At 41.3% G+C, this 18,387-nt stretch overlaps 1 protein-coding gene across 2 annotated transcripts in view; it reads right to left on the minus strand.

Moving 5' to 3' along the window:
• Positions 1–18,387, minus strand: part of vaspb (vasodilator stimulated phosphoprotein b) — a 31,883-nt gene that overhangs the window by 6,049 nt on the left and 7,447 nt on the right. For both annotated transcript variants that reach the window (XM_062385738.1, XM_062385739.1), the window contains exons 2-7: positions 6,759–6,930; positions 3,811–3,991; positions 2,953–3,019; positions 1,346–1,443; positions 856–1,139; positions 548–657 (exon numbers count right to left, since the gene is read on the minus strand). In XM_062385738.1, coding sequence (XP_062241722.1) covers positions 548–657; positions 856–1,139; positions 1,346–1,443; positions 2,953–3,019; positions 3,811–3,991; positions 6,759–6,930 — 912 coding nt within the window. The remainder of the gene's footprint in view (positions 1–547; positions 658–855; positions 1,140–1,345; positions 1,444–2,952; positions 3,020–3,810; positions 3,992–6,758; positions 6,931–18,387) is intronic.

Below are 18,387 nucleotides of genomic sequence, written 5' to 3' on the forward strand. Positions count from 1 at the left end.
CATTCAGGATGTGGCCCAGAAGTTAATTGACAGCATGCCAGGGCAAATTGCAGTGGTCTTGAAAAAGCAATTATTGACTCTTTGCATCAACTTAATGTAATGGTCAATAAAATCCTTTGACACTTATGAAATGCTTGTAATTATACTTCAGGATACCATAGTAACATTTGAAAGAAGATCTAAAAACACTGAAGCAAAACACTTTGTGAAAACCAATACTTGTGTCATTCTCAAAACTTTTGGCCACAGCTGCTAGACTGTTTTTAAAAGCTGTACACACAGCATCCTGCACACAAAAACAAGTGACAGTATATTGTATAATTGTTTGAGGAGGACTCACTAATGACAAGGAATAATTCTATAGTAGCTTAACAACATTAACACTGGACAAGCTAACAAAACATTACAGATGGACAGGTTACATTGCACAGGGGAAATGAAAAGCAACTCAATATAAAACCTGAATTAGGGAAATCCTTATAGTCTCTTTGCATTGGTTCATTGGATTTTTTTATTTAAATTTCAAGTAACTGCAAACTTCACCCACCTTCGTGCCAAGATGGCACTCATCTCACCCATCAGACTGCCTCCACCGCCACCAGAGTTGCTGCTGCGGCTCGAGTCACCTCTGCCTAGTGAGGCTGCCGAATCCTCCTGCTGAGGGCAGCAGATAGCAACAAAAAGTGTCAGGCAGGCACTGTGTAGGCAGTGTGACTCAATAATCAATCAGCAGCAGGTATCATAGCTCTGTGACTGGATCAGCAGCAGAATATTATTCACATTTTTATTTGTCTTTCAAAAGCATCTTAAACATCATATTTCTGTCAAAAGTCCATAAAGATGTTACTAACTCACCTTAGATACTTTGCGGAGTTTAGCTCCTGCGAGGGCAGCTGCTAATCCTCCACCGACTCCACCACCTTCACCACCACCTCCTCCTCCTGGAGTGGGAAGGGGTGGAGCTGGCGGGGGTCCCCCTGCGGTTGATAGTCCCGGAGGTGGTCCTGGGGGTGGAGGGATACCGGTGGCCGGAGGGGGGCCAGGGGGTGGAGGTGGGGCCGGTGGGGCTGGTGGGGCCGGTGGGGCCGGTGGAGGAATGGAGCCTCCAGGGGCCAATGGTGGAGGTGGAGGAATAGGGACTAAAAGAAAAAAAACAGGGGAGGGGGAGGGGGGATTGTCTGAAAACAGATATAGAGTCTGGCAAAGATTGTGACCAAGATTTTATTGAACCCGTCTTATAAAGAATACAGGGCTTAAGAAGTCTGAGTGAAATGTGAGGAACTATTAATACTGGTTGCATTAAGGTTAAGTTTAGTAATGCTGAGCAGCCCAGTTGTTTCCTGACCTGCAGCAGTTTGTCTTTCTCTATCCAGTCTCTCCCTTTCCTGCTGTTCCCGCTCCTGTCGTTCTCTCTCCTGTCGTTCTCGTTCCTGCTGTTCCAACCTACGGACAAACACACACATCTGTCATCGGCATATATGTGTAAACATGCTCAAAATAAATCAGAGGTTGGAGAGAATGAATAAATTATTTGATGTTATGATATTTCATTTGAGTGTTGTGCCTGGACAGGCTGAATGGGACCAAAGGGGCAACAGATTGTTGTATTATCTTATTTTATTACATTACATGTCATTTAGCTGATGCTTTTATCCAAAGGGACTTAAAATTAGCATTCATTAGGGGACATTTTTTGGGGGTTTCAGCATCTCGCCCATGGACACTACGGCATGGGATAGGATTCGAGCCGACAATCTTCTGGTTGGAGGACAACTGTTCTACCCCTCAGCCACACCTGCCTTAGCCACAGTTTTTGAGCAATTCTGTATAATTAGATTTAATGTTTGGTGTTTGTTTGGAAAGTTAAAATCAATTTGTGGTCAATGCAACGACTTTGAACAAATTTAAACAGAGTAATTCCACGGCCTCCGATAAGCCCACTGCTGAAAAGTCCACATCTGGTTACGGTGGCCTAATTTAAACAGCCTCAGCTCCCCTCTCCCCCAACACATCTGCCACTCACAACAGCTGTATACAGATCAGCACATGAACAATGTGTCACGAACAAGTAAGGACAGGTCAACACATGAACTGACCATACACACACAGTCACATTTATTTAAAGCTTAGGCAGTGAGCCCAGGAAGTGGGGAGGGGAGATCTTGTCTTCTTTTCTATTAAAATGTTGTATCTTTTACAACTTGATGTGAATGAGAACCTGTTCATTAGACATGAAAGCATGCGTTAATAATATCCACCAATGTCGTCAGATATCCTGGCTTTAGAACATTTTCAAGGCTCCCATAAGCCACAGCATGCCAGCTTCCACTGGGACGGCTGACAGCTAACATGACAGACAGTCCCCCGGACCAATCACAAAGCTTTCCAGCCCGTGCAACATATACATGTATAAATTTGCATTAAATGGTTATTATCGAGCATATGCAGGCGTGGTGCAAGGTGCCTCCGCAGAGAGTCTCTGCTGCAGGAACAAATCGATGGGTGGAGAGAAGGAGGGGTTGATGGGAGAAGGTGTCCGCCCTTTCTGCCTTTTTAACCTTTAACCTACAGGGGCTGGCCGAGGGTTTAGCAGCGTCAGGCTAATGCCATCAAATCCTCTACATATGCGTGTGTACTAGATCGTGCCAATAGGACTACTGCAAAGCCAAAACAGCTTTACTCCCACTTGATTTGTTATGCAACTAAACCCAAAGGAGAGTTTTCTTCTTTAAGTAACATAAACTTCACATGTCCTCACAGAATAGCCAAGTTGTCTCAATGGCAAAACCAAAAGCTTCCACAGAAAACTTCCTTCCTAAGCAATGTCACACTGACATTGCTTATCCCTGGTTCAGAGGACACACACTAGATTGTGGGCAGGGCTGTATTAGGGTTAGGTTTAATTTGCTTAATAAGCAAATTAAAATAAACGATGGGTATTATTTGGACTACCTCCGCTGTTGTTCAAGCTCTTCTGGAGATGGACCGTTCGACACCGGGCGGGGGAGGGTTGCATAGCCTGCCAAAACACAACACAAAAATATTTCCTTAAAACGGTTTTGTTTTTTTTTAAGATTAAAGAACAAGGGATTAGACAGTGGTGCAAATGGGTTTAAAGGCTCTTGAACAAGCACTCAATTCAGGTGGTCATTTCTATCCATGTATTTGACTATAGGTACATTTCTGAGGACAGTCATGATGTGAGAGAGACTGATGTACCCATCTGATTCATCATATGTATGTGTGTCCAGTAAAGTCACAAAGCGATCAAGGGAATTGTCGCAGATACTGATTTGGTGTTTATGTTGGATAAGAGAGCTGAATATGTGCATCACACTATCACACCAGAAGTTGATAGTAGCTCAACATTGGATGAATGACATAAGCCTGCTACATGCTGTTGAGAATTTCTCTCCACCACTGACACAGGAAAGGAGTAAAAAACCTTAGAACAGTATAGGTACTCAATACCTTTCAGAGTACAGATCCAAATGGGAAATTCGAATCAACCTGAAACTTCATAGAGCAATGGATAAAAGGGGAACCACTCCTGCACTAAATCGTTTAAAACCTTCCAGCGCACAGTTCTATTTAAAGCCAAATCGCGAGAGAAAACCCTAATTTTCACATTGACACAAAGTAGTTGCATTCTTCATATTTGTTTAAATTTAGTGCTTCGTGACTGATATTCCAAAAGTTATTAAGTTGTGCATGAAATCAAATATCCATCATGAATAAGACCAAATCAGTGGTAAGCAAACAGGGAATGTGACATGGCTACGGATGTTGGTGTGACATTTGCGTGTTTACCTGCATCTGCCATGGAGGTGAGCACCTCCAGAGCGTGAGCCATGCCGTTAGCAAATAGAGCAGCATCCTCCTTGCTGCCGAAGTTGAGCCCCCACACCTGCCGGGCATCCCGCCACTGGTGGAAGTTGGGTGTGGCCTGGTTATACTTGAGACCTTTCACGATTGGACAGTTTATAACCACCTGGGGAAAGGAAGAGGACAGTTCATCAACACGGAGGTCATTTTGGTTTAGTTGGCTAGCAAAGTTAGTGATTCTGTGGCTTATTGTCAATAATCGAACAAATAATATCATTTCGAAAGATGAAAATGGAAATATTTAAACACAATCTACTGTTGATGAGAAGTTTGAAATAACTATCCATCAAAAAAAGAAAAGCTTCTAGGAGGTGGAACCCTGACTCCTAAAACTGGAAATACAAAAAAATAACAATGCACAAACCCACCTCCCTTCTTGTGCAGAAAATAATAGCATCTGCTTTATTTTGTTTGGATTTTCCTGGTTTATATTCCACCCAGCAGGTGGCGTGAAGCCCATGAACCAGCAACAAGAGAGAAAAAAAAAAATCTGGATTTGAGTGTAGCCTGAATGTGCTGACACACCGTTTCACTATTTGTTTAACAGCCTCTGGATTCCAGAGAGCAGACAGGAGGTGAGGAGACCCTGTCAGGGCGTATATCAGGGCATGCAACCTGCACTGAAAGCAGAGGGTAGCGAGGTCGGCTGCCTGGTCGGTCAGTGATAGTCATTAAATCTCCACAGCCCTGTCAAGGCCTAAGAGCAGCCACAGGATGCTGAGGTTGGGACCGGAAGCACATTTATGATGACAGAAAAGGAGGAGCTTGTAAAAAAAATTAAGTGAACGAAAGTAACGACAAAAACGACTAAATTGCTGCAGAAAAACCTTAACGTCCCACTTCCAAATATAAATTTCAGTAGAGTTTAATCATCCAGTCAAAGAAGGATAAATAAACGAAATTAAAGAGACAAGCATCATAAGCAAAAACTGACTCTATAAGCAGACAACCAAGCAGAACATTGAAGTAGGGTGAAAATACCGCCGCCATATATTCTCTCTCATGCTCTCATCCACCGGCATCCTAAACTGAGCCGCATGTCTCCGCCGCACACAAATAGAGAGCCCTTATTGCTATCAGGCTTCACCCTAAATTGTCACAGGAAATGACTGAACAGGCTAACTATCGCACAGGAAACATCAGCCACTTTAAGACCCGTCTCTTGGGAACCCTTTCAATGTCGTCAATGTTTAAAGAAGGCGAGAGAGACGCAGAGGCAACAGGGAGAGCAGGGGAGTTGTCAAGAATAGACCCACCTAAACTCAGTTTACCCAACGCATTCAGTTAGGAGCTAACCACCTTTATCTGCTGAAAGCTGCTGAGTCATAAGCTGGTGATAACGTCAATGAAGCACATTTGTTCTGCTTCTCTAAAAGGAACTACTCGCTTTGCCAAAATAATATCTGTATGTACTGTTTTGTGTTTGTATCCTTAAAACCAGGGTTAATTCAAGGAACAGTACAGCCAAATCAGCTGTTATGTGACTTGGCAACATGAGTCAAAATGTTATCTTGATATTTTTAAGCTTCTGAAAAATAGAGGAAGAGTACACTCGGGTCCGAATGATCTTTACTTTTGGGTAAGAATGTAGATCTGGCTTTATAAATGTTTTTTTATGTGTCTTTCCGTGTCAAGTCAACACACTTTTGTTTCGCACCCTCACAGATCTCAATGAAATGTGACATGAAGATTAAGTTACCTAAGAAACCATTGAAAGGAAATTTCTTATTAGGGAGATACAGGCATCAGTTAATCTCATCAACAACTCGAAACCAAAGACCAAACTTTCTGTAGGTCTTAATGACATTATAAACAAACATTGGTGAAAATGTAACCATTCAAAATATATATTTTTGCAATTAACATTAACACTTTAAATACTATTTTTTTGTATTGTGGATAACATACTGGTGCCTTTAACGTGGAGCTGGAGGAGAGCTTTTTAACGATATGCCAACAATTTCTCTGTGACCTGTATTAAGGGAGATATGTCTGGTCAAATTACAGCGAAATCAACAAAGAATCAACAAAAAGCCCACATTTCCCACGACATGAAATTTCTATTCCATAATTTTCTTTTGTTCCAAACCAGCATGAAAAATGCATGTATTGTGTGATGGAACCAAGTGTGATGATTTGACTCAGAACAACCCTTAAAAACAAACTCCCCACTCAGACCAGCACCAAATCTCAATCAAAACTTCCCACCAGATTGTAGTAATCTAGTTTTTTCTTTCCCGTGAAGTAAATGGGCACACGGCCGAATTGCATGAAACCAGGTTTTGGCTTAACAACTGTAATGTACTGTAGCTACAAACGTATGATAGTAAACAACTTAATTTTGTCTTTCAGTTTCCTCTGAAACTTCTGTAGAATCGTTCTTTATAGGTTCTCCTTTCCACAAAGCACAAAACCCACAGGAAGTAAAAGACAGTTCTGACAAAACCAAACAAGTGTGCTGTCAGGTTGAGAGGTTTGAACAAGCGAGAGAATAAAGAAACAGAACGCCTCAACACTTCTTATCTCCTGACTTTACAATGAATTACCTCCGCCATGGACATTATGTTTTCTACCCTGTTTGGTTGTCAGCAGGATTATACAGAAAACATTAGAACAGTTTTTCATTAATTTAGGTGGAAGGATTTAGTTCTTTATCATTGAGAGATATATTTCAACATTGTTGTTGATTTCCCAGAGAATGATTCATGGTTAAGCCATTGTTAGAGAGATAATGTGAATGATTGGGAACATACAAAGATAGAGCGTCTAACACTTACATGCTTACTCAAACAGCAAAGTCACTCAGACACACACGCCCCAAACACACAAAGTTTGTCAGACATACATGGCATGCCCACTTCAGGCAGATGTACCTGCTGGTCAGTCTGCATCTTGCGTCCCACTATCCTGAAGGCATTGGTAGAGGGGTTGTGATAGATCTGGACTCTGCTGAAGGTCTGGGTTCCAGCACCAGCCGGCAGCCACTTCTTGTTGCCATCATCATAGATCATCACAGTGGCCCGAGCCTGGCAAATACTTGACTCACTGGAAGAGAAGTGGCAAGAAAGAACAAGACTAAATACAATTGTGGGACATGCAGCAGGTGATGAGGAGATTTTTATTTGAAAAGAAAAAATGCACTGGCAGGCAAGCTTTACATTCTTTGGCCAAAACAACTCTCATTGTGTGTATAAAGGCTTTAAGAGATGTCCGAGCCTACACAAGACAAAATAACACAACTCTGACTTGAAGCCATTAGAACGCTTTTAGGTAAAGCGTTCATCTCAGAGCACAGAGTGCTCACAACTGCAGGATGAGCGTATAGCCACAAAAATTAAACCACAAAGTTTTGTGGTACTGACTGCAAGTTGCAGACTCGACAAATGCACAAACTAGAAGTCTTTGAGGCTGTTACCAAGGAGATTAAGCACATCTTTTTGGTGACAGCCCAGATAATTAGCAGAGATTCACAGATGGTATTACCCTCTCTGATGAGAAATGTCAAGTAATGTTCTTTAATTCTGATGAATCCAATTTTACACCTCTGCACAAATATAAAATTTTCCCCTTCTTGTTGTTTTTCACTACACGCCTAGTCTATATGTCCTCAGGGACCCCCTCTAGGCAACCTCCCTACGCCTCTAGTGGACCAGATTCACTTGGATCTCATGTTGGATCAGAAGACTTTTTTTAGAAAGTGGAAATCTATTGATTTACTTCCACCACATGCATGGTTCTCTCAGCTTGGAGTCTTACAGGGTTCATACACATTTTGACCAATGGATTTCCATGACTTTCCATGACTTTTCCATGACTTTTCAATAACTTTTAACCAAATTTCCATGACCAAACATTTTGTGTATAGGTGAAAGAGACAAAATGTAGTATTTAAACTAACAATTAGAATTCCAAGGCACAAACCCAAGTATGCCTGCTTATATTTTGGGCGTATTTCTTTAAAAGCATATGAATTATTGAAAACTTAGCGTAAATGAATGAACGACATGAAAATATGAATACAACACATTTCCATGACTTTTCCAAAACTTTTGGTAGATTATTTTTTTCCATGACTTTTCCAGGCCTGGAGAAACACATTTAAAATTCCATAACTTTCCCAGGCTTTTCATGACCATACGAACCCTGGTCTTAGTAGCCTATTAGAAACCGTCTTTTAGGGGGAAAAAATCTGGTGGTTTGATATTGCATAACTACCTAATTCAATTTATAAGTCATTTATATATGTTTGTGTACATGTTTGTTTTTTATTGTATTGCCTAAGTTCTGCTGTGTGTATGATATTGGTATATATTTTTTAATCTCCCTAATAAGGTTTATGTCATTTAAAGTCAAATGACATATCATATAACAAACTTAAACCAGCATTTACTAAACTTAGAAACAAGGTACTGTTGTGCAACCGCAACTTAATATCATAATTTTTTCAGTATGAAAAAGTGAAATCAAATGATGGTATGTGTAGTTTGAACTGCAGCTGCAAGAGAATAACCAAACATGACGGGAGGTGAAGAGGAGGAACCGCAGACACCGGATGGATAAAAAGACTACAATGTTTCAAAGATAAGAGCCAGCCTGTTCAGACCATTCTGATCTTGTCTAATCCACACTGTCACAATACAAGGCCTTAACAATACATATGGTGGATCAAAGATTATAGTTTGGGTGTTGATAGCGGAGTTTCTGAACTTTGTGGGTCATAGATAAAATTTTGAATATCATCATAGCGAAACAAAATATTTTCCGTTTGTGAAAAGACTACTTTAAGAGAAGGAAAGAGAAGGATGGAGGCCATGTCCAAAAAACAATACAAACTACAATTTCTCTCCGTATTCAGTAGTCGTGAATCCATAGTGAAAAACCAAGAGTAATACAACTTTTGGGTAAAGTATTGATTTAAGAAGAGACAAGAAAAACAATTGGCAAACAAAATGGGAGGTGAGACAACAATGGAGGCCGACAAATACAGGAAGTAGTGGCAAACTCTGCAAAAGAGGCACAGAGGCTCTGGAATCTTCCACCTGCTCTACATCGAACTCCACCTCCACACACTGAAAACATTTAAACAAAGCCGCCAAATGTGCTTTTATTTATAGTTCTTTGCAGGCACCGTGGTAAATCAAGAATGCTTTTAAGAAGGAACCTACATTTTGGGTGGCCGTGGCTCAGTGGTCGTCCTCCAACCTGAAGGTCGGCAGTTCGATACCCATTCTGACCCATCTGCATGCCGAAGTGTCCTTGGGCAAGATGCTGAACCCCGAATGGCCCCCCATAGAATAACAAAGTACTGCGAATAGATGCACTGTATGAATGGGTGTGTGAATGGGTGAATGTAAAACTGTACTGTAAAGTGCTTTGAGTCGTCATCAAGACTAGAAAAGCGCTACATAAATACAAAACCATTTACCATTACCATTTAAATTCTCGTTATTCTGATTCAAGCTTTGTAATCATAACTGCGTTTTTCCTGGTATTGACTCACATATTTTGCATTTGGTTTACTTAGATACCTTGAGGCACTGACTATTGTATATCCCTTTTATTATGCTTTAAAACATTTAGATTGTCTTATGTATGTACTCTCTGCAATTGTTTTGTATGTATCTCTGCAAGTGTTTTGTATGTATTTTCGTACGGTTAAGAAAAGAACAAAAAATAAGTAACACCTAAACATTAGCAAGTTCCTGGTGTTTATAAGTTGAATGTAATACATGGCCCGCGATAACGACAAGACACAAGACCATCCAACAAGATACATAACGATATCTGCCAAACTAAAGAATACAAAATGACCCTAAAGGCTTTGTTCATGTATTGGCTGAACTTTAGTGTCAATTTTCAAAATTCTTACGTCAAACAATGAATGAAGTACAGAAAGTCTCTGTAACATGTGCCATCATCACAAGGTAAAATAACCATACAACACTAAAAGATAATGATAAATTGATATATCGGTATTTTCTCCCACCCATATTTATGTATCCATACAGCTTCCACAATATGCATAATCCATATCCTAGTTTTTCATCATTTGTCTCTTATTTATTATTGTACCTATCCATACTTAAAAATATATCAAGAAATGGTTAATTCAGTCCCCCCTCCTACAAAAGAAATAGACACAGAGAAAAAAAAAGTGTCTTATGAATACAATTAAGTGTAAGTACAGAGGGTAAGAGGACATAGAACAAAAGTAGGCTAAGTGTCAGTTCCAATTTTTTTTAACCATTCCCCCCCTAATCCATCTCTTCCCCCTCTCCTTCCATCTGTCCGGCACATGATAAAATCTGCTACTTCCTGTGACACAGCACCAAAGCCACAACCTACTTCCTGCTGCAGTCGCTGCCTAATAAGGGCTGCCTCAGCCTCAACAGTACACACAGTCTCTAGTTTTGATAACATTTAAATGAAGTGTATGTTAACTGGAAATGCAATTTTTTCTTCACTGCTGACAACAAGACTAAATGGAAGAAAGGAGAAAATAATGATGAACCATATGATCAGATGAGTGATGAGGTGTTTGAGATGTGTGGCTCGAGTTCAGCCTGGTATAAACAGTGAGCAGCGTTAAGCTTGTAACCTGTATGTGTCACAGCTATGTGTGGTTTATAATTTCACAACACATCTGATCACAAAATCATATCATTTGAACTTCAAACACCTTCCTGCGATTGTATTATTTGGCACATGTCTTAAAATTGCGCCCGCGGTCGATGTTTGTCCATTTTGTTTAAAGTAACTTTGATGTTTGCATATGGCTGCCACTACTTGTACAGTTTAGATTCCAAGTAATTTGTGTGTCTGAACTTTTTAGAATGATCAAACTTAGAATATTTCTAATGGGAATTAATACCTTCAGGAAGAAAATCTATCATTTGAGAAACCTGCATGTAATTTCAGATGATGTTTGAACAGTATAAATGTGCTGAGTGAAACACAATCTCTAATATAAACAAAACGCACAAGAACAATGTGGGCAAATAATGGTTAAAGTAAGACAACTCAGCATTAGACTTTATTTAAATAAAGACTTCTTCTGACGTTCCTCCTGGTGGTGTATGTTGCATGCATGTTGTACAGGGGCGGCAAAGTCTATGCTGAAAATAGGTAGATTGATAAACTGGTAGGGCTGGGAGACAGGAGGTACTATTGTCTTACAGAACATATCTGTACACGTCAGCCAACAAATACATGTTATTACAGTGATTGCAAAGATATGTTTGAGCTCATTATGAGAATAGGTCCATTAGATATTTACTATGCACCAAACAAATAATGAGTTAATTTATTTTGGTCAATATATTCTAACAGTAAGTATGCAACTGATATGAATAGGGGACCTAAAATACTGACACAGCAACATGTTCGAAACAAAAGTACCTTCAACACAAACAAAACAACAAGATAGATAAAAACATCACATTTCATTTCTGTACATCCATAACTGCTCCATGTCTGCTTTTTCCAAGAAAATTTGTTATTCAACCATTTACCACTCCTTATGCTTCTTGGAAAATCTGCTAAATAATATACCATTGTGGTTTTATTATTTGAGCTTAGTCGAAAAGGAACAAAGGCTGCAGCTTTTGTTCCCTTCCCACAGATAACTCATTAATAGAACCTGACAAATTCATCAGTTGGCCGTTATGAGCCTTTTACAGACATGTTGGTATAAATTTTAATGTTTGCCAATATAAGTTTTACTATTTCCAAGAAAAATCAATGCAGTAAAATTTGCATTTAAGTTTATTTTCTTATTTCAAAATAAGTTGTATTTATGTTTTCTATTTATTTATAGTAATAATGATAAGGTTTATGCAAAACATGAAGCCTCAATTACATTTCTTTGTTATAAGTATAAGATAATTTACATCTTAGAATCAAGTCAATTATTTTTAACATTATAATTCAGCTGATATATCGATAATAGAAATTCTTTACTCCCCCTGACCATTACAAATATATTTGGGTCAAACATTACTAACTAAGTAACATTTTTGCAAATAACAGTAAGTATTTTACAAGGGGGAGATGACACACTGGAAAAGGTCAGAGCCTTCACTGTGGCCTTAAATCCTTCAACATTTATGGACCTGCTCACTGGAATCTTCAAACAGCTCAACATCACCAAGGACCAATGACTGGATGGATCCTACCTACTGCAACGTTCTACGTATCACACATGCTGCTGATGCGCGGGTCTGAGAGGGCTTATGGGAACTGGTAGGGGACAGAGACTCCGGACTGGGAAACGGATGCATATTTAATGGAAGAAAAAGTGGGGGCTCAGGAGTGAGACTGAAAGTGAGCCGATGCATTATTGATGGAACTACAGACACTGAAACTCTAAAAGCGTGCAGTACACGTGCACATAGGTGGGGGAGATCCGCACAGCCGCACACCTGTCAACCTGCCAAAACGCATGTCCAAGTGCTGACCTGGCCCACTGGGAATAACAGAAGAGCATTGGCTGGGTTTGTCTGCATCGCGTTGAGCAGCGGTAGGCGCAGTTATATATCTAATCCTGTCCCTCCTCGGACAAAGACCACCAGTCCACTACAGAGGACACTGATTCTATAGCTGTGATGCTGAGCTATCTAAGTGACCAGTTAACATAAGAGGTTTTCACTTAAGCAAAAATAGGTCACTGGCTGATGCTTTGAGAGGGATTTGAGCCACGAACCTTTAAAATTCCTCAGAGTAATGAGTGCAACATGAGAACGACCAACTGGTTTGTATCCAAAAATGTATATCTAGAAACACACTATAAAATCAGATTTCAGGCTGTTGTCACTAGTATTTACTGCAGCAGACTTAGTTCCATAACCCCTGTGCGGTGCTTTGGTCAGGGAGGAGTTAACAGGAAACTGCAGTACATTGCTGGGGCACATGCTCTCTTGGAAATGTCTGTATAAGGCTGTGCTCTCAGAGCTTCTCCCTCAAATGTGTTGGCATGTACAGTCAGGCCCAATGGCTCAGTCTCTTCCCTCCTCCTCCTCCTCTTACCTGACCCTCACGTAATTTATCCAAGTAGAAGATTCGTATGGATCTTGGTGGTATCCATCCATAGATCTACCTTATATAGTTGAGGTGAAAAGCAGATTTTACTTGTAGCTTTATGGTCTGTCCAAACTAACGTGGATATTTGTAAACAAAGGTTGAGTTTCGTTCCACATGCAAATGTTATTTTGAAGAGATTTTGACAAAGGCCTTACAGTGGAAAACGGTTTAGTCACAGTTTACTTTGCACATGCTCACTGTTGCTTTTTGTAATTAGCCTCCACCAGAAAAACAACAATGGCGGCCATATAATGGTTTTCTTCACATTTGGTTATCACTGCTAGTTTGCAGATAAATTTAGCATTACTGTTCCACATTGCTGACATTCACAGGCATCTGCCTCACTCAATATTACTTCGGGAGATACATTCTAAACCAAAAGTCTTTCTTTTGTTTACGTAGGGAAAAAAACTTTCAAATACATATCCACAGCAGTGCAGACAAGGCCTTAATGTAATTGCACAGATAAATTCGATATTTAAAATTATAGGACATTCATGTCCTAGAGCTGAGAAGTACTGAAGTTACATATCGTCTAGACACTGAGTCCAGTAATTCCATTCGTCTCTGGCTCGCCGTCTCTCCTTATTCATCGGGATTAATCCTCCTGCTAGAGCTTATTAAACCACTATATTAAAACTTTTTCTGGCCTAAAAACTACAGCCAACCATAATTTTTTTATAATGTTCTGGCTTTTTGAGTTAATCCTGCCTTGGGAAATATGTGTATCTGTGGTAAATGTGCAGCAAAGAAAATGAGACCTGTGGCAGTAACATCTGACAAGCTAATGCATGCAAACAGGGCCGCGCAGCTTTACCTCTCAACAAAACATTGTTTTCTCTTCTACAGCTACGAGAATTGATTCGTGCACGATTCTTTGCCAAATATAAAAAATTATGAAATTCTGATATCACATTCCAACTTGTAAATCTAAAGTGGTCATGCTGCACCTTAAATGAGCAAACAATGAATCAGTTATTTCCCTCTTTCACTGCTGTAAAACATGGCGACAGAACCAGACAGTGACGATAAGTCACTTTACCACTTCCTCTTTCTTGTTTATGGCCTGATAAAAATAGAAACCGCATATCACACATACACATATATATATGTACACACGCACATATTTATACACAAACATATATATACACACAACAAGTAAATTATACATGCAGTTCTAGCTCTTTATTTGAGAAACTAAGGCTCATCTGTTTGTTTGACTTTAAGGTGGAAACATTAACTGTGAGAAACTTTCTCTTTCCACCACAGCAGCTGAGTGGTTGATCCGAAACTGAGCTAGGAGCGCCACGTTCCAGAGACACAACTGAGACAGAAGTGGAAAGGGAAGTGCAACTACATTTGCAAAGAAGCCCCATGAGAAAACTCAGCATGTGCCAGTATGTGAAGGCTCCTCTCTGTACACAATAGCCTGAAACTCCAGCTGCACTGTCAATTAAGGGTAGCACATTTTTCTTTTCAATTATCCTTTGAAATAAGGGTTTCATGGAAGCTTCTTACTTGTGAGTGTTTGCAGGACAAAAAAGGAAACGATGAAATACTGCTCCCCCATTGAAAATCACTGAACTGGGGTCCTGATGGGGGGGGGGAATCTTGACCTGTGATGCTGACTCGAACATGGGGAGCACACACACAATAGCCTGTTGATGTTGGGCCTGGTCCTCTGACAGTACAGTGTCCTCAAACCACCCTTTGGTCATGTACATGGTGCTCATGGTGGCCAACATGACACTGAAATCATCCTCTATTAAGCACATTCATCTCATGAAAACCGTTTGTTTTTCCCTTCAGTATTCAATGACCATCACTGACTGCATTAGTAGGTGCAAGATACACTTTTTAAACTGTTGTGACAGTTGCCCCATAAATGTTAATATGTAGCTTGACTAAAGCAGAAGGAGGTCAAAGCTTAAAACTGAAGGCAAGGCCGATAAAAGTGAATGTCTATCCATGACTAACTTAGGGATAGTACACCAAAAAATTTAAATTCACCCCATTATCTTCTCACCACTATGCCAATAGAGGGGTGGGTTAAGTGTTGATGCAGCAACATCCAACAACTTCATTTACACCTTGTTTTTAGCCTAAATGTCACAGAGTATATGAACTTGTTTCGAGTCAAATATGAACATCTGGGCTTGCAGACACTTGGATGGCACCACACGAGCTGTATTGAGACATGTAATGCATTTTATGTCAACAGTTACTTTAATTTTATTGGATTCCGCTGCCAAAATCTACAAATTTACCCCTGAAAGTCAAGAAGTGTTTAATGGACTCAAACACTTCACCCACCCCTCCATCGGCATAGGGGTGAGTAGATGATGAGTGCATGTCAGTTTTTCGGAAAACTATCCCTTTAAGCTGCTGTCACACATGCTCTGAACTTAAAGAACCTCCGGACATTCAAATTATTTTTCAGTCGCAGTTGTCTTATTTGAAAGATATGACTTATCATTGCAACTCTGTTGACCTCAACTGAGGAGGTCGTCGGACGTTGGAAGGAACACTTTGAGGAACTCCTGAATCCGAATAACACGCCCTCTATGTTGGAGGCAGAGCTCGAGGTTGATGGTGTTTCGTCGTCAATTTCCCTGGTGGAGGTCACTGAGGTAGTCAAACATCTCCGCAGTGGCAAAGCCCCAGGGATTGTTGAGATCCAGCCAGAAATGCTAAAGGCTCTGGGTGTTGAGGGGCTGTGGTTGACACGCCTATTCAACATCGCGTGGGAGTCGGGTACCGTGCCAAAGGACTGGCAAACCGGGGTGGTGGTTCCCCTGTTCAAAAAGGGGGACCAGAGAGTGTGCACCAATTACCGGGGTATCACACTTCTCAGCCTCCCTGGTAAAGTCTACTCCAAGGTGCTGGAAAGGAGGGTTCGGCCAATCGTCGAACCTCAGATTGAAGAGGAACAATGCGGTTTTCGCCCCGGACGTGGAACTACGGATCCTGGAGGGGGCCTGGGAGTATGCCCATCCGGTCCACTTGTGTTTTGTGGATCTGGAGAAGGCGTATGACCGGGTCCCCCGGGAGAAACTGTGGGAGGTGCTGCGGGAGTATGGGGTAAGGGGGTCTCTCCTTACCCCAGGGTACTATGGAGCGTGAGATTGGCCGGAGAATCGGAGCAGCTGGGGCGGTATTGCGTTCGCTTTACCGCACCGTTGTAACGAAAAGAGAGCTGAGCCGCAAGGCAAAGCTCTCGATCTACCGGTCGATCTTCGTTCTAATCCTCACCTGTGGTAATGAGGGTTGGGTGATGACCGAAAGGACGAGATCGCGGGTACAAGCGGCCGAGATGAGTTTTCTCAGAAGGGTGGCTGGCGTCTCCCTTAGGGATAGGGTGAGAAGCTCAGTCATCCGTGAGGAACTCGGATTAGAGCCGCTGCTCCTTTACTTAGAAAGGAGTCAGCTGAGGTGGTTCGGGCATCTGGTAAGGATGCCCACTGGGCGCCTCCCTTGGGAGGTTTTCCAGCCACGTCCAGTGGGGAGGAGACCTCGGGGAAGACCCCGGACTAGGTGGAGAGATTATATCTCAACACTGGCCTGGGAACGCCTCGGGATCCCCCCGTCAGAGCTGGTCAATGTGGCCCGGGAAAGGGAAGTCTGGGGCCCCCTGCTTGAGCTGCTCCCCCCGCGACCCGACCCCGGATAAGCGGATGACGATGAGATGAGATGAGACTTATCTTTGCTGAAATATCAAACATTTGACTGAAGGTGTGGTGCCCTAAAAAAGGAAATTATAAGAAAATGCACTTCATTTAGTTTTGACTTGATATAGAAAAGGATTAAAGGGAAAGAAAGTAAGCTAAGCTCCCTATAATCATTCTGTCGTTTTAATAAAGTATATACTGAAAAACCAAAAAGAGGGGACTAGAAAAATATGTCTGCTAGACCTCTGGTGCCGTTACCCCCTTTCTTTGTCCTTTTCCTCATGTCTGTTCCTTGTCACACAGGTCCTAGCATGCTGCTAAAAGTACACAAATTCTCACTTACTAACTCGCAGAAACTTAGACACACACAAACACAAACACGCTGAAGGCTACTGCTTTCTTCCTCCGTGAGTCAGCCACACAGAAAACAGCCGTCCACGCTATCTCAGCTATTCTTCAACTCTTCCTCTCAATATTTTGTAGACGTCTGCAGCTGAAGCTCCCTCACAAAAGAAAACCCCTCAGCATTCTTTGAGCGCTGTCTCATCCTTTGCCTACCACCGTTTATTGAGCATTGTGGAAAAGTTGAATAGACAAACTTTCATCTTGTTGACCACTTGAAGAGCACAGATTAATTCCTTCCTGTTTCTAAGGCAGAGTAGGGGTGTTTTGTGTGAGAGACTGTGTGTTTATATGCGGGGGGAGGGGGGCATACGACTGGCACATACAATGTCCATATTTGGAACCATCTCACCTCTGTCCTCCTCACTGTGCTCAATTCCTTTTACAGGTTGAAGCACATCCTCCTCAAATTGAGCCAAGAGGGAGGCAGGCGTGAAGAGCAATCCTCAGAGAAAAACTCTCAGCTGCCCTGACTTGTACACCGACTCTTTTCCTTTGCAATGAAGAAAGAACGTCTTCACTCAAATCTGAGCCTGAAGCTGAGCAAAAATACCGTTATTACATTTCCTGCTTCTCTTTGACATTGAGACACGAGTGTGTAAACTTTGACCTTCACAGTGTATGGACATATTTTGAACTTTCTTCAACTACACCAGTTGAGATTGTATATTTAGTTTATAATAAATTATATAAAAAATGTCATACTGAAAAGTAACAGTTTTGCATTTCATTAAATGTATATTGGCCTATAATTGACTATATTCGCCTATGGTGTCTCCCCTAAACCTGTGAGTCATAACTTTTTACATTAGTAGCTCATGCTTGTAGATTAGCAAGACACAAGCTGACTAGACTTGTTTATGTCTTTTGGCTAATTAGCAGTCAAATTGAAGCACTGGTAGCTTAGTCCTTTGATCATCACCACCCAGCTCCAGACAAAGGAAAAACACCACTGCTGGGACAGGAGTGTGTGTGTGTGTGTGTGTGTCCCTTCTCATCTCTGTCTTTCCCCATACACAAACTTATATCACATGTGTCAATCGATGAGGTGGGATCATCTCCCGTCACTTTAACCCTGATGTTCTGACTGGGTTGTGTTGTTCAGCAGGTTTAAAACATGTGTCTTATAAACTCTAGAGAATCAAGCAACACAAAGTAAACGTCAGTCCTGTACATGTCCTAATTATTGTAATCATTAATGGTGTTGATTGTTAAAGTGTAAACTGAGCGCAGGTCAGAGAGGGAGGTAGGAGGAAGCAGACTCTGACAGAGACATAGGACGACCGGCCTTTTAATGTGCATCCGATCCTGAAGCAGTGGTGTTATAATTATTCAGCGGAGTCCACTTCGCATC

The sequence above is a fragment of the Platichthys flesus genome, chromosome 4, assembly GCF_949316205.1.
Source record: "Platichthys flesus chromosome 4, fPlaFle2.1, whole genome shotgun sequence".
NCBI lineage: Eukaryota > Metazoa > Chordata > Actinopteri > Pleuronectiformes > Pleuronectidae > Platichthys > Platichthys flesus.